Source organism: Aethalodelphis obliquidens, unplaced genomic scaffold (assembly GCF_003676395.1).
Source record: "Aethalodelphis obliquidens isolate GAN/ISIS:26980383/991018 unplaced genomic scaffold, ASM367639v1 scaffold62, whole genome shotgun sequence".
NCBI classification, from domain to species: domain Eukaryota; kingdom Metazoa; phylum Chordata; class Mammalia; order Artiodactyla; family Delphinidae; genus Aethalodelphis; species Aethalodelphis obliquidens.
The window spans coordinates 9,984,989-10,011,381 of record NW_020838006.1 but is presented as its reverse complement, the minus strand read 5'-3'; the positions used below and the strand labels follow the sequence as shown (position 1 = coordinate 10,011,381).

Below are 26,393 nucleotides of genomic sequence, written 5' to 3'. Positions count from 1 at the left end.
GTTGTTTCTAATAAATTTGAGCTATGGTTATCTTTCTGAGTACACATATTTAAGTTTTTCCACTTTCTCCAAAAGATACTTAAAAACATTTGTTGTGATTATACTGTTAAATGTAATTTTCATGGTGTAAAGTACTTGTACTTTTTCTTTTTGTAAGAGTCAGAGTGGGTCATCAATACACCACTGTGGCCTTGTGATAGACTGGATGTGCTCAATCGGCATAATCTGCTCTGTACAATTGCACAAGAAATTTTAGCGAAGAGTCTTTACAGACAGACATTTGAAGTTTTGCAAAATCTACCAGGTTTTCAAAATTCTCAAGGTATGTTTTTTAAAAAGTCTAGCTTAATTATCTCTGGCCCATCTGGTATTTAATAAGAAACAGTTCTCCACCTGTTTTGGTTGAATTTTATATTCCAGCATATATTTTTAATGATGTTTTTTGTAAAATGTGTTCTCTGCCAACTGAATATGCTTTCCTGATGATTTAAAAAAAAAAAAGAACAAAAACCAGAGATGCTTATCTTTTATCAGCAGTTCCTACAAGGAGCATTTCATCATTCCTTTTCTAACCTCTGTCAAGTCATCAGCAATCAACGTTAAGTGACCCCAGCAAGCTTTATACTGTGCCTTAAAATAATTTTTTGCATTGGCATAATAAAGAATACCTTTTCTTTTATCACTTAACAAACAGAGAACATAGTTTCCATTACCTTGGAACATAGGAAAACATGGAATAGAGGAAGTTAAGCAGATGATGGGTTCAAAGAAAGAGAATGCCAGTGTGGGCAATGGCAGGCAGTGCTCTTGAATGCTTGCAAGTCATATGTCGGCAGCAAGAGAGAGTCCCTGTGAAGGGAAACAGCAAAAGCTTTGGGTCAGGAATGAGCTGGGCAATGGGTTCAGAGTGGTGGGTTAATGTTTAATGAAAACGTTAACTTGAAGGCCTCCCCTCAGTGCTTTATCACTCTCCATTTTCCCATGTATTCCACTGAGATACTGTATTGTCATTAACATTCTTATCTGATTCTCCCTCTAGATAGTAAGCTCCTTAAAGGCAATTGTTTTCTTTATCGTGGTATCCCTGGTACAATGGCTGCTGTAGAACTGGCTTTTGATATACAATTATCGTGATAATGAAACAAAGTATAATAGTGAGATCAAACAGATAGTTGTGCCAGATTTTGGAAGACCTTGAATGGCAGGCTAAAGGAATTTTCTTCTCCATGTGTAGTAAGGGGTCACTAGAGTTTTGGCGCCAGGGTGTTACATAATGTGGTTGGTATTTTCGGAAAGTTCCTCTGGTGGTAATGTTTAGAAAGAGACTAAAGGTAAGGAGATAAATTTCCTGATAAGGCCTAGACCACTAAAAAGTCCTAAAGTGATAAAGACCTAGAGTCTAGGTCATAGACCCACCTGACTGAATATAGGGGATAAAAGAGTTGGAAGTATCCAAGGTGACTTCACTTTCTTCTGAGTGAAAAGCAGAAAGGAGTAGACATACCCAAGAAAGGAGGTTTGCTTTTTTTTTAAATTTTAGAGTGAATATTTATGAGTGGATGATTTATTTTTAGTCGTGGGAAAAACAAGTCTGAGGTCTGCACTGTAGATAGAATGCAAACAGAACCATGCAGATGCAGTCACACTTGAGGACCATGGACAGAGGTGTTAATGTAGCCTCTGAAATCATATCCCTTCCACATTCTCCATTACAAAGTGAATGAACCGTTTTGCTTTTGTTGAATCTTTTGTTTCTTTGTTAACTTAGTATGTAAGATGATTGCATTCGGGTGACTCTGACTCTTATAGCAGGTAGGAAAGGGCCAAGGAGAGCAGAGGAGAAAGGAGTAAGAGAGAAGTTTGAGAGAAGATAGATCAGTTTCACTATATCAATGATTTTTTTCTTTTCAGAAACTGTGGAGGTCTCACAGTATAGCCTTCTTTTTAATAAACTTCTAGATGCCTGTATAGAAAGCAACAGTCTTGGTATATCATCCTCCGTAGCAGAATTCATGATTTCAAAGAGCATCCCTATTGATTTTTCCTTTCTTAGAAGATTAATTACTTCTTTAGGAAGAAGTTGTTTATGGCTCAAAGCCAGAGCCCACTACAAAAGTAAGTTACATTTTAAAATTTTAAATTTTGATATATTGGTTTTGAATTTGATTTTCTAACCTGAAATCTATGTATAATATTCATGGCGGGGCATTAAATATGTAAAAAGAGCAGTTGATACACATTTAAAAATAGTGGTCTACATAGATTTGTGCTCTTTTGAACCACGTTATTTCTCATTTCTAATTGCTGTATTTTTATTTCTTTCTATGTTGGCATGTCCACAGGAGGATATGAAAAGGAAATAAATGACAGAATTTGAACCAGTTTGGCATATTTTATAAATATGTAGGAGTAAACCAATTGGTAGAATGAAGCTTAAGGAATACATATTTATCCCTGGTATATCCCTGATCTTTTTGGTTAGAATATGTTATAACAGGCACATAGGAAGTACAGAGGGCGTCATTACAACGCAACATGATATATAACAGTTTTTCGCATGGCTCCTAGTAATGTTTACAACTGTTCCTCTCTGACAAGTAAGCCTAGAAAACGAATATCTGCTCTAGTCCCAATCTCCTTGCAAGTATTTTAATTAGAAAACAATTCTGTGTAGAATCTAGATCTAGAAAGGAATTCTCTTCTGCCTTCATGCAGTAATTTGTCTTAAATTTCCATTTCTACCACTATCAACTATATGACAAACATTTGAGTACCTACTCTGTGTCACCACTGTGCCAAATGTGTCAAACATCCCAGCCATCTTACACCAACAAAAACCTCTCTGAACTTGGAAGTGTTTTCAGTGTTCCCAGCTGTGATCAGTTCAGCAAGTGGTAACTTTTTTTTCCCAGTGAAATGGGAAAGAAACTATTAGTGTGCATTACAGGTAGTAAAATAACATATTATTTGATCAAATTTTCATTTCAGTTACATGTATTCTTATATGTGTGCTAGGGCATTATGTAAAATGTATTTCTTATTGTAGGTTACAATAAAACGTTTTGAAAGCAGAATTTTTATAAAAGGATGATCAGAAATTTAGAGGCAAGGTGGAATTATTTGTTCATAACACCTCATTTCAATTTTGTTGTTATGTTTCAACTACTTATACTATTTCCCTGCAGACTGCTAGAAATCACACCACAAAGTATATATGTATTATTTGCTATAACTTCTTGATTTTAGTTTTTAGAATTGATGTTAATGAGGTATTTTTTTCAAATAATTGTGCAATTTGGGAAAAATGCCATCAGAAGGCATTTATGTGCCGCAGGAATAACGTGTTAACTTGGAAACACATAAATGAGATTTCTATGAATCTTTCTGTTTTTTAGTTGAAAATAAAATTTTGTATTAAAACAGCTAAACTTAATCATTTAAAAAATTTTCTGTTGACAGCTTTATTGAGATATAATTCAAATGCCACACAGTTCACCCATTTAAACATGTACAATTCAATGGCTTTAACTAATGCAAGTGAGGTTATAGGGTAAAGAGTATTTTTGTTTTGTTTTGTTTTTAATGTGCCTGAGTTATAAAATGAAGTGAGTAATTTATAGTCACTGATCAGTCTTCAGGACATCTCATTTCCTGACAGTGTTGACATTTAAAATATCAGTGGAACTCTCTTTGGATCTGTCTTCACACACAGGTTGACACATGCTAGGAAAGCCTTTCCGTGACTTATAATCACATCTAGTAGTACATATTTGATTCTGAGCTTACAGTTAAGTTTTCATCAAGGCACTGTTAAGGCTGTAGTACCAGTGCCTTTGTTTTGCTTTTTTCTTTAATATTTTTTACAGCTTTATTGAGATAATTTCACATACCATAAACTTTACACAGGTGAAGTGTACAGTGCATTTTTATTTGTTTGTTTGTTGATTTTTGGTTGTGCTGTGTCTTCATTGCTGCACGCGGGCTTTCTCTAGTTGCAGCGACTGGGGGCTACTCTTGGTTGAGGTGCGTGGGCTTCTCATTGTGGTAGCTTCTCTTGTTGCGGAGCACAGGCTCTAGACACGCAGGCTTCAGTAGTTGTGGTACATGGACTCAGTAGTTGTGGCTCATGGGCTCTAGAGCGCAGGCTCAGTAGTTGTGGCACACGGGCTTAGTTGCTCCGCGGCACGTGGGATCTTCCCGGACCAGGGCTCAAACCCGTGTCCCCTGCATTGACAGGTGGATTCTTAACCACTGGACCACCAAGGAAGTCCCTACAGTGCATTTATTTTTATTTTATTCACAGAGTTGTGCACCACAATCTAATTTTAGAACATCTTCAACACCTCTAGAAAAAGAAACCCTGAACACATTTATATTCACTCCCCATTCCATGTATGTTTCCCACCCGACCCAGTCCTAGGCAACAATTAATCTATCTCTATGGATTTGCCTGTTCTGGGCATTTCACATAAATGGAATCATTCAATTTGTAGTTTTTTGTGACTGGCTTCTTTTACTTAACATAATGTTCTCAAGGTTTCAGTGTTTTCAAGATCCATATCATTAGCCTATATCATTATTTCTTTCCTTTCTAATTACTGAATAATATTCCATTGTACAGAATTTGTTTGTCCATCCATCAATTAATGGACATTTGCTTTGTTTGCACTTTCTGACTATTATAAGTAACACTGCTCTGAACATTCACATGCAAGTTTTTGTGTGGATGTATGGTTTTCATTTCTCTTTGGAGCAGAATTGGTGGCTCGTATGGTATATCTATGTCTGGCATTTTGAGGAACTGCCAAACTGTTTTCCAAAGAAGCTATCTGTTTTACATTTATATTCCCACCAGCCATGTATGGAATTTCTAGTTTCTTCACATCCTTGCTGAGTCTTTTATTTTAGCCTTCCTAGTGGATATAAAGTGATACTTCACTGAGGTTTTGATTTGCATCTTCCTAATGACGTTGAGCATCTTTTCACGTGCTTATTAGCCATTTGTATATCTTTGTAGAGAAATGTCTATTCAATCCTCTGCCCATTTTTTTCTTTGTGCTTTTTTAAATTGAGGCGTTTTTCTTGTTTTTTCTTGTTGAGTGTGTTAAGTATGTGTGTGGGTACATATAAATACATACGATTCATATATGTATACATGCACTCTACATACAAGTCCCATGTCAGATATATGAATTCAATTTTTTTTCTATTCCAGGAGTTATCTTTTACTTTCTTGATGGCTTTGCTTGTGTTCCCTAACTAACCAGAAGGAAATTGTCCAGGGACAGCAGAATTGCCTTCCTGATGCTCCTGACGTGCTTACCTAGTCCTAAAAATACGGCTTTTCTGTCAGAACTGAAAAGTCGGGAAGGGAAGATGTTATTAGTATATTTTTTCCTTACTTTCCCCTGCTAAAACCAAATAGGAGTATTTTTCTTTTCACATTTGATTTTAGGGTAAAAGATAATATTAGTAAATTTCTACTTAGTTTCTTGGCTTTTGTTTTCCTCTTCTGCTCAGAAGTAAAACAGGTGTGCATGTAAATTATACCTACCAATATTTAGGAGTGTTAACGAGTCAATCGTTTGTTGGTCCTGGCAGTGATCTAGGAAGGTGGGACTTCCTAGTGGTTACGATTCCAAAATCTGGAGTCAGAAGGCCAGGGCGCTTACCCAAAGCCCCCCCATCTATAATATGGGAGTTGTTGTACCTAACTGCAAAGGTAGTAAACTGTCAGGTTAAAATTAGATAAAACCTGTGTGTTTAGCTCAGGTACCTGGCGTATAGTAGGTCCTCAAAGATTAGTCATCATCATCCATATTAGAAAGATTTATTGAAGAAATTTAACTTAATAAAACATTTTAAACAAATTTTACACACAGATTTAAATTGGTTTCAGTAAAAGGCAACAATATAATATTGCCTATATACAATTTGGATGTCCTGGACTGATGTATAGGGGATTTCCCTGTATGTCACCTGTAATAAGCACCTAAACAGTTTAAAAGTTGAATCTGTTCTTTGGAAAAGCAAAATTTTTAGAACATGAATTGGAGAACAACACACTGAGCACCTACATGATGGAAATGTATCTTACTCATCTTTATATCTAGTGTTTAGCACAACGCCAGACATTTGTAAGAACGGCAAATATTTATTGCACAAACTTTAGCAGCACTATAAATAAGTACACTCAAAAATACTATAAAACTGTGTGATAGAAAGTAAAATCTTCAAATTATAATTTCTATTTTCTTCATTTTGGATTCATAATTTAAGATATGTAGTTATATATATAATTATATATAATATTATATATATAATAACTGTATGTAGTTGCTATTAGACCCAGATCCCATTAAAACAAAACCCAAGTAGCTATTCTGGTTTTTTAGTTATTCTGAAATTATGTTGTGTTGACTATGGCTTAAAATAAATGGACATTTGCTACAATGAGGCTCAAAAGTTCTTTTTCAGGGTTTGTTTTTTTTGTAATTTCTCACTTCATGTTTAATGTTTCAAAACCATTTTACAAAGAATGATCTCAGTTGTACTAGGATAAGCTCACTACCATATAATTTATGCAATAAATCTGCTTTGAATGTGAAGAATTATTCTGAAACAAAAGTAATTATCACCTGTGGATATTTTGGAAGTCTAGGTTTTCACCTACTGGGGTTTTAGTAAAGTTTGATCTGTTACTTGACTTTCAGGTGCTCTTTCATTGGGTTGCTACCCACCATTGGAGGGAAATTTATACCGAAAACTTCTACTGATTCCTTCCTATTTGTCTGAGATTGAAATGCTTTTAGCTATTGAAATCTTCATGGTATCTAATGCTAGTAGTATTCAGAGTCCTGGAACTTCTACACAGATGCTGCAGATAGTTTTAAAAAGGTTGGTTGAAATAACTTCTGACTGCATCCTGAAAGCAGATCATGTCCCTACACTTGCCCTAGGATGTAAATGTTTTATTTGTTTGTATATATATAAACAGTTATATATTTATATACTGCATATTTATATATTCATATACTTGTGCATGTGTGTATTGGCAAACTTTGGTAGCATTTATACTGAGAAAGGATTTTACGTATTTGAGGTTGAAATCCAAACAAGTTAGTACCTTTCAGTAAACATTTTAACAACTTCAAAGATCTTGTTTAGGTGTTCAAAGAGATGGGTCTTTTTTTTTTTTTTTTTTTTTTTGTACGGGGGCCTTTCACTTTTGCGGCCTCTCCTGTTGTGGAGCACAGCCTCTGGACGCGCAGGCTCAGCGGCCATGGCTCACGGGCCCAGCCGCTCCGCGGCATGTGGGATCCTCCCAGACTGGGGCACGAACCCGCGTCCCCTGCATCTGCAGGCGGACTCTTAACCACTGCGCCACCAGGGAAGCCCGAGATGGGTCTTTTTTAGGTGTGGACCTTTCTCGTGTACTGGTGGTTTTTAGTTAGGTACCTAAAAGTTATCTTTTTGGTCAACACAAAAGATCTAAGAACCAGGTCTAAAAGGGAAATATATGATAATTTATTAGGTTCAGTCAAGAATCCTGTTCAAAATAAAGCCATCAGCCTAGTTTCAATATTTTAAAATGTTGTTATAAATGCATAAATATTATAATGTAGCTGTTGGACCAGAGTGGCATCCCTTCAGATAATTTTGTTCAAAATCCCAGAATTTAGTTTTACACCACTCCAATTTCTTGTCAGCTTTATCTAGGAAACTTGTAATATAAGGATCTCATGGGACTCCTGTTTTGGCGTTTCTTAACAAGAATTTTGCTTCAGTTTACTGGTGTTAGAAACCAGATCCTCAGACTGAATATTCTGTTAGTTATCTATTACAGTGTATAAGTTATCCCAAAGCTTAGTGGTTTAAAATAGCAAGTATTTTCTTAGTTTCTGTGGGTCAGGAATTTTAGAGTAGCTTAGCCAGATGGTTGTGGCTAGGGGTCTCTCATGTCACTGGACTCAGGATGTGGTCAGGACCTGCAGTCACCTACTTGATGGCTTCACTGTGGCCGGAGGATCCGTTTCCCAGCTGGCTCACTCATGCCTGTTGGCAAGAAGCCTCAGCTCCTCACCACATGGGCCCCTCCATAGGTTCCTTAAGTGTCTTCATGACACAACAGCTAACTTCTCTCAGAGTGAGTGATCCAGGAGAGAGAACACAAGGAGGAAGCTGCAGTGCCTTTTGTGATCTTACATCAAGAACTGTGAAGGCTCTGAGATTCCACCCCATTTGCAGGCTGTAAGTCAGCCTGCCATAGTTTCACGGATCCTGGCATAAGACACAAGACCTCCTGGGTTGGAGACAGGACTTTATTACTCGTGGCACAGCAAGCAGCATGGTTATCTGCATATTTGTATCTCTTCCTCTTGCTCCCAGGTTCCACACTTGGGCCCAGATGGATACCTGCACATGCAGTGGGTTCCATTACATGAGAGGAATCCTGAACTTAGGAACCCTAATCTTTTACAATGGGTAATAAACATACCTGTCCCTTGCTCTTCAGATGGAAACGCTATCTCCACCTTGTAAGGCTGTAAGCAAACCTGTCTTTTGCTCCTGAAGGAGAAACTATCTTTGTCTTTCAAGGTTGTCCACTATATTAAACATCCTTGAAATCTGGAACAAGGGGTAATCAGTGTTTCTGCTCTCAGAACTTCCAGAAATGCAAGGGACCATGAAAATTGATACCTAACAATCTAGTGTCCAAAGTTGTGCATCATTTCTGCTCTATTTATTGGAGATAAACAAGTCATTCAATCCAGCCTACACTTAAGGGGAGGAGAATTTATTTTAGGTCCACCTTTTTTTTTTAAACCCACTAAAATTAGCTTTTTTGTTAATTTTAGTGGGTTTAAAAAATTAACAAAATTTGTTAATTTTGTTAATTTCCCTGAGGGCCTTCTGTTTACAACTATGCACTACAGTTGCGTGAGGCATTTGGGCTCTCCATTATCCTAATGAGGGTTTGGTTTTCTCATAACTTTCCATTCCCCAAATATGCAGTCTGTTTATTCATTATTGAATTTGTGGGGTATTTGTGATGCCAGCACATAACTAGTGACATGCCTGGATCTTCCATTTTGTCCTAACCAATATTGTTTTCTCCATTACTGTTATCATACCAAGCCCTGCTTTGTTACATTAACCTCTGAGAGAGTTTTTATTCATCTTAAGACTTTCAGAAACTGCATATAGTTGGTGTATGCCCAGTCTACCAGATTTCAGGCACCAATCCTAAGCCAGAATGTACTAGAAGCGGCCTGACCAATCTTTGCTCTCTATGATCACTGATTCCTGTTCAAAGTGGAAGTCCTTACTCCCACCACTCTGTAGACCACACTGTTGTGCTAACACAGGTAGGCTCATACTCGGGCCTTGCTGCTGAGCCTTTTAGGTGCCCAGAGCAGGATGCAGTGAACACAGAGAGAAAGTGATGCCTAATAACAGCTACATCTCTATTTTATATACTTCTTACTCCCTATCTCATAGGAGAAACAGCCATAAGGTATGAGTTTTATGAAATTTGGTGACTGTTAGATAAGTTATTTTAAAATTCCAGCACTTTAGTGAAGTACCTTAAATCAGGACTGAAAATAGTAGAAAGTTATTCAGATATGAATATACTATAAATATTATAGTATACTATAATATAGTATATTATAGTATATATATATACTATATAATATACTATATTATAGTATGTATATACTATATAATATACTATAATATTATACTATAAAAATTTAGTATAAAGGCATACAGCTACAATTTCTGTTACCAGATGTGAGCTACAAATTAAGTATATGCTTATAATTTAAAATAGCCATATCAAGGTAAAACACATGAATGTTAGTAACTCCAAACTCGATTAAATTTACTATTCTTTTATGAATTATAATGAATAATTATACAGTTGTTAATTTGAAAATACAAAGAGAGAGGTTATTAGTTGTGTTCTAGATCAGTGTTTCCAAACTGCGGGTTGTGGCCCATTTGTGTAGTGAAATCAGTTTAGGGGGTTGCAACCATTTTATTTTAAAAAAATGAAACAATAGAAAATAGGGTCATAAGGGTAAGTCTTGTTTTGTGAAACTTTTCAGTTTTTATGTATGCAGGTATATATTGGGTCACAATATAAAATGTCTTTATTACTGTGTGTCATGGTCAAACAAGTTTGAAAGCCACTGTTAGAGTAAAAAGGGGCTTCCCTGGTGGCGCAGTGGTTGAGAGTCTGCCTGCAGATGCAGGGGACGCGGGGACTGTCATAGCTTAGAACCAATAAATGTAAATTACTATCTTTTGAAGAAACTATATAGCTTCTTTTTAGAGTTTCTGACTTTGTGAGGTGTTCACTTTGTAGATGTGAAGAAAACAAATCTTGGAGCAAGGATGATTATCAAGCTGCAGTGGAAAGATTAATTATGGCTGCTCGTATATCAGATCCAAAGCTCTTCATTAAGCACATGACCGTCAATGTTAATAAGGAACAGGTTTATAGTTTGGAACATTGTTCTGCCCTGAAATGGTTGAAAGAGAATATGAAGTGGGCTGGAAAGGTTTGGCTTTTCAGTAACCATTAGTTATTAAAGGCTTTTTTTTTTTTAAGTTCAAGTAATCATTGATGAAAATAAAGACAGTTTTCACTATATTCAGCTTTTGCTCTTTATTGATTTATAGTACGTCAGTAGCTTTCAAACACTAAAAATTTTGAGGTATGCAATTTATAACAGTTTTACCCATACTGCAAATGATTTTTCAGATTACTTTTTGACATCTCTTTAATTTAGGTAAATCTAATATGGTGAATCCCAATTTATTCTGAAATCCAAACAATGACAAATCACAAACTGAGTATTGTGCAGCATTTAATAAGAGGGAGACATAAAGGGGAAAATATTCAAGCAGGTGTCTGGAGCTTTCAGAACAACCTTTAGGGTTATGAAGTAGATTTGGTGAGCACTCAGTCCAGTCTCTAAAGCCTATTGTACATTTGTAAAATAGAATAGTAAAATAATACTGGAAAATGACTCAAACACTAAAATTCCAGAGTACCTTCTGAGTTATACCAGAAATTTTAAATTATTCTCTAAAGTTTTCCTTTAGTGTATCTTAAAATACTATATGTATCTTGAAAATTTGTAATTTATGTACATTACATTAGGTATGACTAAAGTAATCAGTATTTTAAACAAATATACCAGAACCTATCCAAACAAGACTTGTACTTTTCAAGCCACCTTGGGAAGTTTAAGCTTCTTTTCTGAACCCATCTGCAGAATCTGTAGCAGTCATTCTCCAAGGTGGTCATCCTTAATCCTTAATTTGATACTTTAGATTTGATACTTTAAACCATAATTTAAATCATTTAGAGAAAATGTCTGAGTAAGGGGAGTAATAAAAGAGTAACTGGTAACTAAGGAGACTGAAAGTATTTCTTAAAGGGGTTCCCAAAATATGGTAATGGCAGCATCACTGGAATAAGTCTATAACCTCACAAGAATAAAAAAGTTAAAACCTAGCGCTTAGCAGAATGCCTTACTATGATAAAATGTGGAATGAATACTCTCATGAATGGGATATGGGAAGTAAGGCATAAGTAGACATCAAGAAAGAGGCCCCCCCCCAAAATAATAAAAAATAAAAAAATAAAAAAGAGGCCCAGTTCTCTAGTATGAACAAATTGGGTGACTAACTGCCATTACTGAAATTCAGCACCTAAGAAATAAATTGGGTTCGGAGATTACCACCATCAGTTTGAAGTGCCTTTGAGGACAAGTGAAGAACGGTAAGTGGGCAATTATAACATTATGCTGGTGGCAAGGATGTATTTGAAAGGATGAAGATGCGAAAGATGATAAATTAAGCTTTTAGGAAAAATGGGATTGGATGGAACGAACCACAAATTGACCAGATGGTTTCTAATGAATGATAAGTCAAGAACCCTTAGGGCTGGAACAAAGGGAGGTTGGTTGTTTTGTTTGTTTTGTTTTTTGGTATTCTGGGGGTATTTTTTGGTTTGGGGTTGTTTTTTTTCCCCCCACCTCGGTCAACGGTGCCAAAAGGTAGGAAAAGAGCGGTTATTGTATTTGTCTTACTCCATCTGTGGCAGTTTATGGGAATAACCAAAGTCATAGAAGCGAAATACAGCTAACAGTAGAAACCCCAAGCTGATAGTGGAGAATTCCTTAAGGGCCAAAGTCAAAAGGAAAATACAAACCGGAGAAAATAGTTTTAATTAGCTGTATTTATGTAAAGAAAGCCAAAGGCTATACTCAGTAAGACCTTTAAAACCTGGAGGTCTCAAGCGAGAGTCGTTCTAAGGCGTCAGCTCCGAACGCTCTACGGACTGATCCGCCAAGCCAGCCTCTTCCCCTCCCAGGCGCCGGGGGTTGGGGGACCCGGGCCGGGGAGGAAAGCTGGCTGGCGAGGAAAGCTGGCTGGCGCGGAAAGCGGGCCGGCGCATGCGCACGCTCGGTCGTCCTTCTTTCCTTGCCCTCCCCACCAACCCTCGGTCCAGGCCCGGCCACCTGCCGCCCATTTTCCGACCCCCTCCCGCCTAGTCCTTCCTATCCCTTAGCGCTCATTCGCGCCTTCTAAAGCTTTCAGCTGAGTGCGCAGAGCCCGCTCCGGGCCGGACCGTAAGAAGACGGAGGGACGGGAGCTTCCACGCTGCGAGAAGGCTGGCGTTCACCTAGTTGCTGACGTCAGGGTGGGGCTGAGAACCGCTAGGCTTTTAAGCCGCGTCCTGGGGCTGTGCGCAGGCGCCCCAGAGAGGAAGGCCTGGCACGCTTCAGCCAATGAGAGCGCGACCTGCGGCCCGACCCAGAGCCCGGACTCCTCTCGAGCAAGCCTCTGCGGCAGGCGCCGACGGACGGGTGGAGCAGTACGCGCCCAGCTGAGATTTCTCGGGTGGGGACTCAGCACCGCGGGTAGGAGCCTGTCAGAGCCTGTCGTCAGGTGGGGCGAGAGCGGGCGGGAGCTCCGGCCCGGCGGCGCGCGCTCGTTGGCCGGGCTGGCGCCCCGGTGCGCATGCGCTCCTGCCTGGCCCAGCGCACCCTTGCAGAGCCCTGCGAGAGGATCGACCGTCCTTCCTCCTGGTACCTGGTGGGAGGTGGAGCAGGTAGGAGGAAGCCCTCGCGGCGGACCCTTGCCAGAACTGTAAGGAGCAGGACGAGAGGGGCTCCATTTGTGCTTTCAGGCTGCTCGGGGCAGAAGCGAGGGTGGGGGTGGGGGTCGGGGTGGGCAGAGATCAGAGTCGCCTTAGCTCGACGTGCTAACTTTTGAACCCAGGCAGTGCCGGGATCGGAGCGCCCGCATAGTATCTGTTTTAACTTGTTTTGAAATGAGAAACCTGAGACGATTTAGGTTTTGTTTCCGACTATTATATTTCCCCGAAGTCTTTGACTTATCCTAGGATATGGTTATGATTCAAATCTCATAGCAAAAGATTTACAAAAGGAAGCTTAAAAACCCTTGATACTTTGCTTTGCTGCAATTTATTAATTTATCTAAAGGGCTTCCTGCTTTTTCCCTTCCCTAAGAAGTGTTAAACCGAAGAGCAGTGAAATATTGCCTGATTTTCTCTCTCCTTGATAGAACAAACTACTTTTTAAAACCTTACAAGATAGTTACTAAGGAAAGTCACAGTTTAAATGAGAGTAGCCTGAGGATATTAACTCTGTTCAAATAAGTTACTAGGACCTCTGTGTGGCAAACGTGGTTTCTATCGAATGTAATTTAAACAAAACTTCTTAGACTACCCATAATTTGGCTTTTCCACCAATTTAGATATCTCTTTCTACTCAATTTGATCTGAAACTGCCTAGAAGATGTAATGCCTCACTTTAAACAGCACAGGACTTCCCTGGTGGCGCAGTGGTTAAGAATCCGCCAGCCAATTCAGGGGACATGGTTTCGAGCCCTGGGCCGGGAAGATCCCACATGCTGTGGAGCAACAGGCCGTGCGCCACAGTTACTGAGCTTTCCCTGACAGTGTCATGTTCACTTAAATTTGCCTTGAATTGGCCTAGATCAGCGCCATCCAACAGAAATACAATATGAGCCACAGATGTAATTTAAATTTTTCTGGTAGTAAATCACAAAAGACCAGGTCGTGTTTTGCTTTTAAAAAAGCAAAAAGAAACAAGTGAAATTAATAAATTATCATTTCAACATCTAATCAGGATAAAAAATTATTAATGGGATACTTTGCATTTTCTTCATACTAAATCTTTAAAATCCAATGGGTACTTTACACTTAAAACACGTCTCAGTTCACAGTAGCCACATGTGCTAGGGGCTCCCTTATTAGGCAGCACAAGTCTAGATTCGAATTCTCTTTACTGCAGTGTGAACCTTTTTAGGAAATAGGCAACTCACCAAAAAAGCAGGCAGAAAATACCTAACTCTTAACCTATAGTAGCCTAATTTTTTTTTAAGTTCTTTCTAAATCTAGAAACCATGATTTAATGTTCAGACTTGTATTTGAGAACATTTTATTTTCATTGGGAGAATCTCTTGTCACTCTTCCAAGTATTAATGTCCTTTTTTTAGTCATTGCTCAGTACTAAGTTTAATTATACCCTATGATTACAGAGTGAACAATGAATGAATTATTTTTCTGGACAACTGAAGACCCGGACTTTTAAATACAGAAACTTTTTTTTTTTTGGCTTTGATTATTTTTGACAGAATCACTTCTAAAACATGCTCTATAATTCTCTGCATAACATACTTTATGCTCCATGTTTGAAAGTCACTGAGGATACAATCCCTAATTTTTGCAACTTTGCTGTGAGTGACTCTTTGGAGACTAATTCTGAAGTAACTCTTAAGATGAATCGCTAAATCAGCTTTTCCTAACAATTTTTTTTTTTTTTTGTGGCCTGGCCACATGGCTTGTAGTATCTTAGTTCCCCAACCAGGGATGGAACCCGCGCCCTCTGCAGTGGAAGCACCGAGTCCTAACCACTGGACTCCAGGGAAATCCTTCCTAACAATTCTTATTTATAGATGTTTAGATATGTACATTTCTAAACAGTGTAACTTGGCTGCCTGCCTCTCAAATTCTTTGTGAATCAAATTGGAGACAGCCAGTCTTTTCTAAATCGACTTCCAAAAATTTTATTGTCTTTTTAGTGTGCTTTAACTTCTGTTTCAAATCAGTGATCATGACAGTTCCTTTTCACTGTTTTATTTGTTTTGATGTCTTGCTTTGGAAAATGGGGAGTAGAGTATGACTTGGATCACCTACATTGCACATCAGATGGAGACCTTGTGATTTCATGAACTTCTAAAATGCTGCTGCAACAGACCATTAAAACAGGTTACATCATTGTTGCAATGGTAGGCCTAAGTTCTAGGCCTACTTAGTTCAGTACTTCTGACTTTTCAAGGCTTCTTATAAGATCATTTTATGCTGAAAAGGATGATGGTTAGAACTTGGCTGCATATTATTTTCATCTCTTGCCCATTCATATTCTTGGTTGATCATATGCCCCTCGAGTATTATTCCTTGTTTCTTACCCAAGTTTTAGCTCATTTATTAGCATCTTTGCAGTTAAGTGGCATAAATTTTCTTACTAATATTAAAAATGAAATGTCATTGTGTGTGAAGATGAGGGGCTGTTTTCTTCTTGAGCTAGATTGGAATCACAGTCCAGGGCCGTCACTGGACAGATTTCCCAGGGCCAGGGGCCTGTCTTAAATACTGAATGAACAACACGTACCTGCTCTATTCCTTTTCATTGTTTAATTTTGTATGCTAGAAGCATTGATTTTTTTTTTTTTTAAGAGCATACTTCGCGTGCTCATTGTAAATAAACTAGGAAATAAAAAAAAGTAAAGGGCTTCCTATCCTACCACCTAAAGAGAGCCAGTGCTGGATTGGATATGTATATTCTTCTGGTCTCTTCTTTGCAAGCTTGGAGGCTTGTACCTGTTCTGTCTTACTAAGTCGAGATTGTTCAGTTACTTCATGATGACATTTAGTGAGAATTCAGTCGGTCATGGGCAGCACTGAAACTTTAGTCAAAATGGTTCTTTCTTCCTCATTGTATCTCCATTTAATCTCAGAAATTTTCCAAATGGTAGGAGTATTTCTGGTATCCGTATTTGTCTCAAACAAAATAGCAAGGTGAAGGGTTAAATAAAAATCACGTTTTTAAACATTTAAATGAATACCTATAAACACATTCTGTATCCAAGAGGGTCTTGCCACACCAGCCAACCAGAAAATGAATGGAAGCACCCACTGTTGTTTGCAAATGCACTTTTTAAATAGGTAATTCTTGAATTGTCTTTTAAATATATCTTTCTATTATCCTGTTAATGGCAGTTTTCCTTCATTACCTTGGTTCAGGTATATTAACTGCATTATGAAAAAATTTTTTAAACTTTTTAGTTCTTAAGATTTGACAGAATAGGACTTGAGCCACGTGGTGGTTTGTTTTGAGCAAATACACTCTTCCACAGGCTCAGAGCTTCATAAGCCGGGGGAAGAAAGAATTTTTTACGTGGTGATTATCATGTGAATAATATGGCATTTCAAGACAGGTTGCTCATAGAATTTTTAAAATCATTTGGTCAGTTGACATGGAGACTATAGTATAGTTGAAATTCTTGCTGAAGCTCTAAATTATTGGAAAAGTCCATGTGATTCAAATCATGTTCCCCCTTTTATCTGCTTAACCTTTTAAAAAAAATAAGTTTTATTTTTTAGAGCAGTTTTAGGTTCACAGCAAAACTGACCAAAGTACGAGTTCCCACATACCCCCTCCCCACACACAGCCTCCCACATCTGAGTTGTACATTTGTTACAATCGATGAACTTAAATCGACACTTCATTCTTGCCCAAAGTCCATAGTTTACATTAGGGTTCACTCTTGGTGTTGTACATTCCACGGGTTTGGACAAATGTATAATGACATGTACCTACCATTGTAGTATTACTATACAGAGAGTTTCACTGTCCTAAAAATCCTCTGTGTTCCACCTATTCATCCCTCCCTCTCCTCCAACCCCTGGCAACCACTGATCTTTTTACTATCACCATAGTTTTGCCTTTTCCAGAATGTCATAGAGCTGGAATCATACAGTATATAATATTTCCAGATTGGCTTCTTTTGCTGAGTAATATGCATTTAAATTTCCTCAATGTCTCTTCATGGCTTGATAGCTCATTTCTTTTTGGCAATGAATAATATTCAGTTGGCCGGATGTACTACAGTTTATCCACTCACCTACTGAAGGATATCTTGGTTGCTTCCAAGTTTTGGCAATTAAGAATAAAGCCACAATAAACATCCGTGTGCAGGTTTGTGTGTAGACAAGTTTTCAGTTCATTTGGGTAAATACTAAGGAGGGTAGTTGCTGGATCATATGGTAAGAGTATGTTTAGTTTTGTAAGAAAGCCCCAAACTGTCTTCCAAAGTGGCTGTATCATTTTGCATTCCCACTAGCAATGAACGAGAGTTCCTGTTGCTCCACATCCTCACCAGCATTTGGTGTTGTTGGTGTTTTGGATTTGGCCATTCTAATAGGTGTGTTGCAGTATCTCATAGTTTTAATTTGCATTTCCCTGATGACCTATGATGTGGAGTGTATTTTCATATGCTTATTCGCCATCTGTATATCTTCTTGCAGGAGGTGTCTGTTCAGGTGTTTGGCCCATTTTTTTAATCAGGTTGTCCATTTTCTTATTGTTGAGTTTTAAATGTTTTTTGTATATTTTGGATAGCAGTCCTTTGTCAGATATGTGTATCTTTTACAAATATTTTCTCCCAGTCTGTGGCTTGTCCTCTTGTTCTCTCTACATTGTCTTTTGCAGAGCAAAATTTTTAATTTTAATGAAATTCAGTATATCAATTCTTTTCCTTCATGGATCATGTGTCTGGTGTTGTATCTAAAAAGTCACTGACATACCTTAAGTCATCTAAGTTTTCTCCTAGGTACTCTTCTAGGAATTTTATAGTATTTTTGTTTTACATTTAGGTCTTTGATCCATTTTGAGTTAACTTTTATGAAGGGTGTAAGGTCTGTGACTAGATTAATATTTTTGCATGTAGATGTCCAGTTGTTCCTGTACCATTTGTTGAAAAGATTATTGTTGCTCCATAGTATTGCCTTTGCTCCTTGTCAAAGATAAGTTGGCTGTATTTTTGTAGGTCTATTTCTGGGCTCTCTATTCTGTCCCATTGATCTATTTGTCTGTTCTTTCACCAGTACCACACTGTCTTGATTACTGTAACTTTACAGTAAGTCTTGAAGTCCAGTAGTGTCAGTCCTCCAACTTTATTCTTCTTTGGTATTGAGTTGGCTATTCTGAGTCTTTTGCCTCTACATATAAACTTTAGAATGAGTTTGTTGATTTCCATAAAATAACTTACTGGGATTTTGATTGGGATTGCATTGAATCTGTAGATCAAGTTGGAAAGAATTGACATCTTGACAATATCAAGTCTTCCTATCCATGAACATGGAATATCTCTCCATTTATTTAATTCTTCTTTGATTTCTTTCATCAGAGTTTTACAGTTTTCCTCATATAGATCTTGTACATATTTTGTCAGATTTATAACTAAGTATTTCATTTTGGGGGGGTGCTAATGTAAATGGTAATGTGTTTTTAATTTCAAATTCCACTTGTTCATTACTGGTATCTGCTTAACTTTTTAAGTGATTAATGGATGCCTGGAAGTTGACCTACATATATATTCAGAAATGTTTTGCCACCTGAGACCTGTGACGAGGTAAGCTTTGTGGTTCCATCTGTTATTAGTATTTGTTGGGGTGGAGGGGTGTGGAATCTGTTAGGTGTTTAGCTAATTTCAATTTATTATAATTTATCAAATTCTAACTATTTTGTGGATAATGGATAATATGGATAATATATCCATTATTAATGGATATAATAATATGGATAATATATCCATTATTAATTAATAATGGATAATATAATGGATAATATGGTGGAGGGCAGGAATAAAAAAAGAAACAGAAAATTCATGTGAACATCCAGGTCCATTCTCCCAAGAGTCCATTCAGAGTAGAAGGTGAAAAGAATACCATCTTTCAAAATAGTTCAGTGTGAAAAGTTTAAGAGGAAAAAAAGATAAAGTTTGTCCTTAGCACAGTTCTTATTACCATGTTGCCCTCAAGTCTATTGCCGTCATATAGAAAACCACGTTACATTTAAATTGTATAGTAAGGTCATTTGACTATCATATTTGCTATTTATGTAGTAAAGAGTAGATAGTCTAAACCCTTTCTACTTCAAGAAAGGATTTAAGGAGTTCAGTAAAATTTAATTGGCACAGTAATAGGCATATATAGGGTAATCAAAATGGAGACCAGATACCCTCTAGAGAAAGATCATTTGTTAAAAAAATAGAACTGATGAGACAATTATTCAAACATCAAATTTCATTCTGGCTTCTTGGTAGCCAAGTCAAAAGAGATAAATAAAGTGTTTATTTGGCTCAAAGTATATAACCAAAATAAAATTGGATCTGTTCCATAAAAATGACATGTGAAGTTTTAGATTTCTAAAACATATTTGGCAATAATTAGTACTTTTAATTAACTATTATGTACATGAATGTCTTAGTAAATAGTCATTGTTAAAAGGAATGTCTTGGGACTTCCCTGGTGGCGGAGTGGTTAAGAATCCGCCTGCCAATGCAGGGGACACGGGTTCAATCCCTGGTCCGGGAAGATCCCACATGCCACGGAGCAACTAAGCCCACATGCCGCAACTACTGAGCCCATGCGCCACAACTACTGAAGCCCACTTGCGCTCTAGGGCCTGCGCGCCGCAACTACTGAGCCTGTGTACTCTGGAGCCTGTGCACCACAACGAAAGATCCCGCGTGCCACAACTAAGACCCAGTGCAGCCCCAAAAAAGTAAATTTTAAAAAAAGAAAAAAGAAATCATGTGGGACTCACTGCTTTCAAAACTTTTGTAGATTTCAAAACCCCCACAAAATGTTACACTTTGGTTTCTGTCTTATTTCTACGGTATTTTCCATACACAATAATCTTAATGCTACTGTCACTTTATACACGGGGGATTTGTGTCCATGTCAGTGCTCTGGTGAATAATAAATCCATATCTTTTAAAAAGGTTATGTCCAGGAAAGATATTTCCATACTGGTTTCTCTACTCAAGAGCTTTATCGGGAGCTGAAGCAGTCAATGCCTTGAGGCCATTCTATTTTGCTGTACATCCAGATTTCTTTGGACAGCACCCCAGGGAAAGGGTAAACAATTATTTTTTTACTTTTTAGCATTTAGTCTATGTTTTTGTTTAGTTTATTTACCTTTGCTACAGTATAATACAGAGAGTTCTATAAATTGGGGTTGTTTTGTCACGGTGGAATAATCAGTGCTTTGAACTATAGATACTGAAAATTGAAACTAAAACTATTGTTTTTTTTTAATGAAAGCTGTCATGTTTTATGCAGGCAATAAAGATATCATGTAAACTCCTTAGAGTATTAGTAATCATATTTTCTGTACCAGGTTTGAAAGTAAAATTGAGGGTTTGAAGGAAAATTTAAGGGCTCTGATACCCAAATCAGTCCTTTTTTTTTAAGGTTGATGCAAGGAGGGTTTTTCAGTGCCCAAATAGTTTTTCCTTATGTTGCATGCTGCTGGTCCACTTCCCTATATCATCAGTTAATGTCTTCTCAAGGAATACAAACTCATGATGAACTTAGTTAGGAAGGTCACTATTTTTTAATGTTAGATAATATATTACAAAGCCAGATGCTTTGGAATAATTTCATTGGTTCCTTTTATCTTCCTTAACATTGACACCTGGTTTAACATGAAAAGGAATTTAAAACTCTTGAAAATTAGAACATTATTGTGTTGCTTCTCCCCGTTTTTTGGGGGTGGGGGGGCATGCCTTGCGGCTTGCACGATCTTAGTTCCCCAACTAAGCGAGGAGTCCTAACCACTGGACCGCCAGGGAATTTCCTGTATTGCTTTTTTCTACTTGCCATGGAAAATAAATCAGTTTTGCTTCTTTGCTTTAGGAAAATATTCTGTTTATGATAGTTGATATATATATATATATATATATATATAGGCTATTCGAAGTCATATACTTTTTAAGTAATTAGTAAATTGAATCAACAGAAAAATACTACCTTGGAGATGTAATAATTTAATACAAATTATTGGGGGTGTCATAAATTAACACAATTTAATTTAATGTTTAATAATGTAAAGTTTTTAAATCCAACGTGTGAGGAAAAATTAAGCTTAGTACTAGGTGACTGGGTTCCCTCCTCTACAAGTGTACCTTTTTTTTTTTTACTAAAACTTCTGTGTGCTATAAAAGGTGAACTCAGCAGGCTTGGGTTGCTTTGTTGCAAAGAAATGCCAGGCTTCAGTGCTGGCCCTTCACTGCCTCCTGGGAGATGCGCTCTGAGCCCCTGGGATATCCTGGCCTGATAAGAATGTTTTTGTGTGCCGGGGCCTTGGGCCACACCAGATAGTTTATGCTAACAATGTATTTTATGGTGAATGCCTGTTTTCTCATGTCTGAGGCCCTCTGGGGAGGCTGGAGACTGCATAGCTATGGTCAGTCATGTGGGCATGTAGTGCCCCAGTAAAAGCCCTGGCCCCCAAGGCTTGGATGAGCTTCCTTGGTTGGCAGCACTTCTCATGTGTTGTCACATATCCTTGCTGGGGGCTTAAGCACTGTCTGTACAACTCCCCTGGGAGAGAACAACTGGAACCTTGCGCTTGGTCCCTACGGGACTCCACCTTACATGCCTTTTCCCTTTGCTGATGTTAATCTGTATCCTTTTGCTGTTATAAACTGTAACTGTGAGTATAACAGCTTTTCTGAGTTCTGTAAATCCTTCTAGTGAATCATCAAACCCCCAACACAATATAGCTGAGAGCGGTATATTGTACTAAATTCAACAAACAAAAACAAACAAACTGTTCCTAATTTCAGATCACACTGTGTTTCTGAGAAGAGACCTATAGGGATAAGAAGCACAGTTATTATTTATGCCATTTCTTGGAACTGTTCCTTCACTAAAAGACATTTCTTTTTTCACTTAACAGTACATCCTAGAGATCACTCTGTGTACATTCCTAAATACCGTCTGTGTCATACTCTTTCCCTTTTTTTTCCTTTTGGTTGTGTAGCACTCCATTGAATGAAGATACCATAATTCAACCAATCTCTGAAAGGTCATTTTAAGAGCCCTTTATATAGAGAGAAATTAGCTCTTTGCTATGAAATAACTTGCAAATTGGGGAATTCCCTGGTGGTCCAGTGGTTAGGACTTGGTGCTTTCACTGCGGTGGGCCTGGGTTCAATCCCAGGTCGGGGAAGTAAGATCCCACAAGCTGCACAGGGCGGCCAAAAAAGAAAAAGAAAAGAAAGAACTTGCACATATTTTCTTCTACTCGGTTTTTGTCTGTAGACTGCTTAGTGTGTGTGTGTGTGTGTGTGTGTGTGTGTGTGTGTGTGTGTGTGTGGTTTTTTTGGTTTTTTATGTGTTCTTAAGTTTTTTTTTTAATGTAAGTATAGTTGATTTACAATGTGTTAATTTCTGCCGTACAGCACAGTGATTGTTATACATATATATGTATTTATATTCTTTTCCATTATGGTTCATCACAAGATATTGAATATAGTTCCCTGTGCTATATTAAGTTTTTAAATTTTTTTATGTAATTGGATTTATCAATCATTCATTACCTGGGATATTCAGCCATAGTTAGGCTTTTTCCACATCTAAGTTATAAAGAAACTCAGCCATGTTTTCTTCTAGTACTTACGTGGCCACATTTTTTTTTTTTTACACATCTCATCCCTATGGAGTTCCATGTTGTAAGGGGTGGATCCAATTTTATCCTGTACTGAGGAGCTATGAAAGCCCACCATTTTAAAATACTAAATTCTTTAATATACTCAATAATGTGTTTAAAAGGTCGGGATATAATTTCTGACGTTTCCTTGTTCTATTTTGTGTATAAATGCCTCTTAATATTGTTTTCCAGGAAGTCAATGAAAATTCTCTTAAGAGATTAAGTGCCTACTTAGAAAACCTCCAGAAACCAGGCTTCAAGTCTTTGAAACCAACCCAGCTTATGTTTTATGTAAGAGAAACAGACCAGAACTCCTCTGATGGCCAGGAACACTTCAGCACTTCCGGTACGTTTCTTATTTCTCGTGTGTCCCTTGCAGGCTTGGTGTGATGTGTCAAATCTGTCTAACGTTGCTAGAAGACCTTCGGGTTGAAGCCTTGTCATAGAAAATAATATCATTTAATTGCATGTTTTCTTGGAGTTAGATTCTGTTCCTGGTTGCATGTGTTTGATGAGCCATTTTTTATGTTTAAACTTTTCTGACTAGAAAACTGAAGTGTTCCTATTTGTCCCCTTCCTATTTCAGTGCTGTTTTAAGTATTAAATGTCTATATAACAATTTACATCTTTAAAAAATATAGCTTACATTCTCTAATTCAGTCCTCAAAGTACCCTGTGAGGAAGGTAGTATTTGCCTAGTTGTAACTTAGTAATGTCCCAGGACCATGGAGACAGAATAGGGGTCTTGAGCCCTTTAACTCCAGCCTCATGCTGTTTCTAAAATCTGATCAGTCTTCCTGTACAGCCTTCTGTTTTATCCTTTGTCACTGCTTTAGCCATGATCCAGTGATCCTTTAAACTAAGGATGAATGTGGGTCTGTCCATGCTTTTCATGATCCTTGAGGAAATAACTTTATTTTTAGAATGAACTTTAAAACAGTTTAAAGATTTACTAAGAGCTTTCTGTGAACTAATGCTAAAACAAATAGCTGTCGTGAGCTCTGGCTGAGTAAAGAGAAAAATCCTCCACTTTCAGTTAATGGTTAACTTTGAACCATTTGTTAAATGAAAATAGATTATAAAAAAATAAATTAAAAATGGGAGAAAACATACAGCATAAGTGACAAAAAGATAATGTTAGTATATAAGTAGTTCTTAGGAGTCAAAAAGAAAACAGAGCAGCCTGGTTGCAAAAATGGGCAAACACAATGTCTCGGCAGTTCAGTAAATAATACACATATATAGCCAATAAGATACAAAAACGTTTAGCCTCAGTAATCAAATGCAAACTAAATTAATTAGGTAATATTTTCCAATAAAGGATATATCCAATCTGGTACAGGCATTCCACACTATATAGCAGCCCTTACCTTGGATTAAACAATTAATGGAATTGATAAATTAAGAGAGAAACTGAGATTTATTCCTTGACTTACCTCTTCTGAGGATAAACTATTTTTTCCTAACCTCAATTGCAGGAATTTGCATTTTCCTTTCCTCTTTCACTGACTAGAACAATTTTCCTACCAGTATTTCTCACTTTACCGTCAATGATTCAACGAAAAGATCTTTCTTAGTTTGCATGTTCTACATTTTGTAAATCTATGTGGCTGGCATAGTAGGTATCTCTGTGAATGATTTATATTGCAATGACTTTCATCCGTGGCAAAGACAAGAAAACACATTTCGGCCTTCTGTGGAATGGTGAAAAATTAAAAAGAACTTTTATAGTCATCAGTTTTGGCAGTGTTAAATAAATTGTGCTACATTAATTATGTGGATTAGTGTAGAGCTACTAAAAAGAAAGAGAATGATGTATACATACAGATAATGGAAGAGTCACCAAGGTTAAATAACAAAAGCAAGTTCAAAGTAATAGATCCAGAATGGTGCAGTTTATATGTTAAAAAGGAACAAATCACACTGTGGGTGTGTGTTCATGCAGACACAAAAGCGTATATGTCATATATAACATACACACAAAGCACATAGGAAAGGGCTAGAGCAGTGCTGTCCAAGAGAACTTTCTGCGGAGAGGTAACTGTTCTGTATGAGCGCTGTCTGGTACAGCTGGCACTAGCCCCATGTGGCTACTGACCACTTGAAGTGGGGCTAGTATGACCAGGAACTGAATTTTAAATTGTATTTAATTTCAATCAATTTAATTTTACCCATAAATAGCCACATATGGCTGGTAGCTACCGTATGAGGCAGTGCAGGTCTCAATGCTTGTGTACCTAAATGTTAATGGGGTTACATCTAGTGCAAGTGTGAGGTTGTGTGCCTGTCAACAGGAGACTTTTACTTTGTATATATAATTGTACAAGAAGGATGTACTTATATAACACTTGTATAATTTTCAAAACCAATTTAAAAAACTTTTCCAAAGAAAGACAAACGAGCCAGCATGTTATGATGGGGAAAATGCTTCGCTTGCTGGCAGCTCAGATCTCAGCCCTCACTTCACGCTTCTTAACCTCCTTGAACCTCCGCTTCTTCACGTTTCAAAAGAGAGATAATAGTGGCACTGGTGAGAGTGTTCATTGAAAAGTTATGTACATTCTACTAGCGCCATGTTTAATACCCAATAAAGGTGCAGGGGAACCAGTAGATTTCCTACTGTTGACGTAAGTTAGATTACTACCCTGAGCCCAGGGACTACTTGCATTAAAGTCAGATTGTGAAGTGCTAACTTTTAAAAAATTAGGGAACTTTGAGTCACTTCTGAAAATATTGTGTCCCTAGCTAGTTGGAGGGGGGAGTATGAGGACAGTCTCTTTCAACCGTAGAGAAAATTTGAGATGGGTTTCTGTGACCCCTGAGACTGGATTGGCCCCCCTCCTTGAACCACTGAAGCAGGGCAGCCTGCCCCCCCTCCCCCTACCTCCACCCTCCCCCTTCTCTTTAGTGCTGGACACCCTCTCTGGTGGACACTTGCTCATAGGAGAGCTTTTCCATCCCTTAGACTGTAGAGACCAAATTTATGAACAGCATTGAAAATATTCTCAATCCCCTTCTTGGGCTGGCGTGGGTTTGGTCACTGGCGCCAAACTAGAAACGGGAGCTGACAGAGGACTTCATGAAGATGGAGGTAGTGTGGTACAGTTTTGGAGAAGGGATGTAGTTTTCCATTTACAGATGATTTTCCAATAGGATGAATTTTAATGAGTAATGGAGTGTTCTAAAGATTTTGATTCTATAAATGTTGTATGAAAAGAAATGTTTTTCAAGTAAAGCAAATAATCCTCTGTATTAACTGTTTGGGGGAATTATATTCTCTAGGATTTCGAGCAGTCAAATTTACTTTGCACACCAGAGATCTGCTAAGCACAGTGTTATATATTCTCAACTCCTGCAGTTTATCTATTGAACATATCCAAAGCTTGAATACTAATGTGCACTCCCAGCCTCTCAAAGAGGCCACAAGGATATCTGACAGGCCCATCAAATGGGACAAGTCTTACTACTCCTTTACTGGATTCAAGGACCCTGATGAAGACCTCGAGCAAGTCTGGAGAATGGAAACAACCCTAACGTACGTAA

The 26,393-nt window shown here is 37.7% G+C and overlaps 2 protein-coding genes across 7 annotated transcripts in view; both read left to right on the top strand.

Moving 5' to 3' along the window:
• The window catches only part of TOPAZ1 (testis and ovary specific TOPAZ 1), a 73,331-nt gene extending 62,310 nt beyond the window's left edge, over nt 1-11,021 (top strand). Inside the window, exons 17-20 of the mRNA XM_027088187.1 lie at nt 158-322; nt 1,912-2,115; nt 6,714-6,897; nt 10,373-11,021. Of these exons, the coding sequence (XP_026943988.1) occupies nt 158-322; nt 1,912-2,115; nt 6,714-6,897; nt 10,373-10,592 (773 nt within the window). The 3' untranslated portion in view covers nt 10,593-11,021. The remainder of the gene's footprint in view (nt 1-157; nt 323-1,911; nt 2,116-6,713; nt 6,898-10,372) is intronic.
• A 1,563-nt stretch (nt 11,022-12,584) lies between these two features.
• TCAIM (T cell activation inhibitor, mitochondrial) overlaps nt 12,585-26,393 on the top strand; it is a 37,120-nt gene continuing 23,311 nt past the window's right edge. For 2 of the 6 annotated variants that reach the window (XR_003429007.1, XM_027088179.1), the window contains exons 1-5: nt 12,591-13,132; nt 18,690-18,762; nt 20,137-20,272; nt 23,043-23,196; nt 26,133-26,385. Coding sequence is in view for 4 of the 6 variants with exons in the window: in XM_027088179.1 (XP_026943980.1) it covers nt 13,042-13,132; nt 18,690-18,762; nt 20,137-20,272; nt 23,043-23,196; nt 26,133-26,385 (707 nt within the window). In the remaining 2 variants the exon portion in view is untranslated. Of the gene's footprint in view, nt 13,171-18,689; nt 18,763-20,136; nt 20,273-23,042; nt 23,197-26,132; nt 26,386-26,393 lie in introns of all 6 variants that reach the window. The other 4 variants (XM_027088180.1, XM_027088182.1, XR_003429006.1 and 1 more) reach the window with 4 other exon arrangements.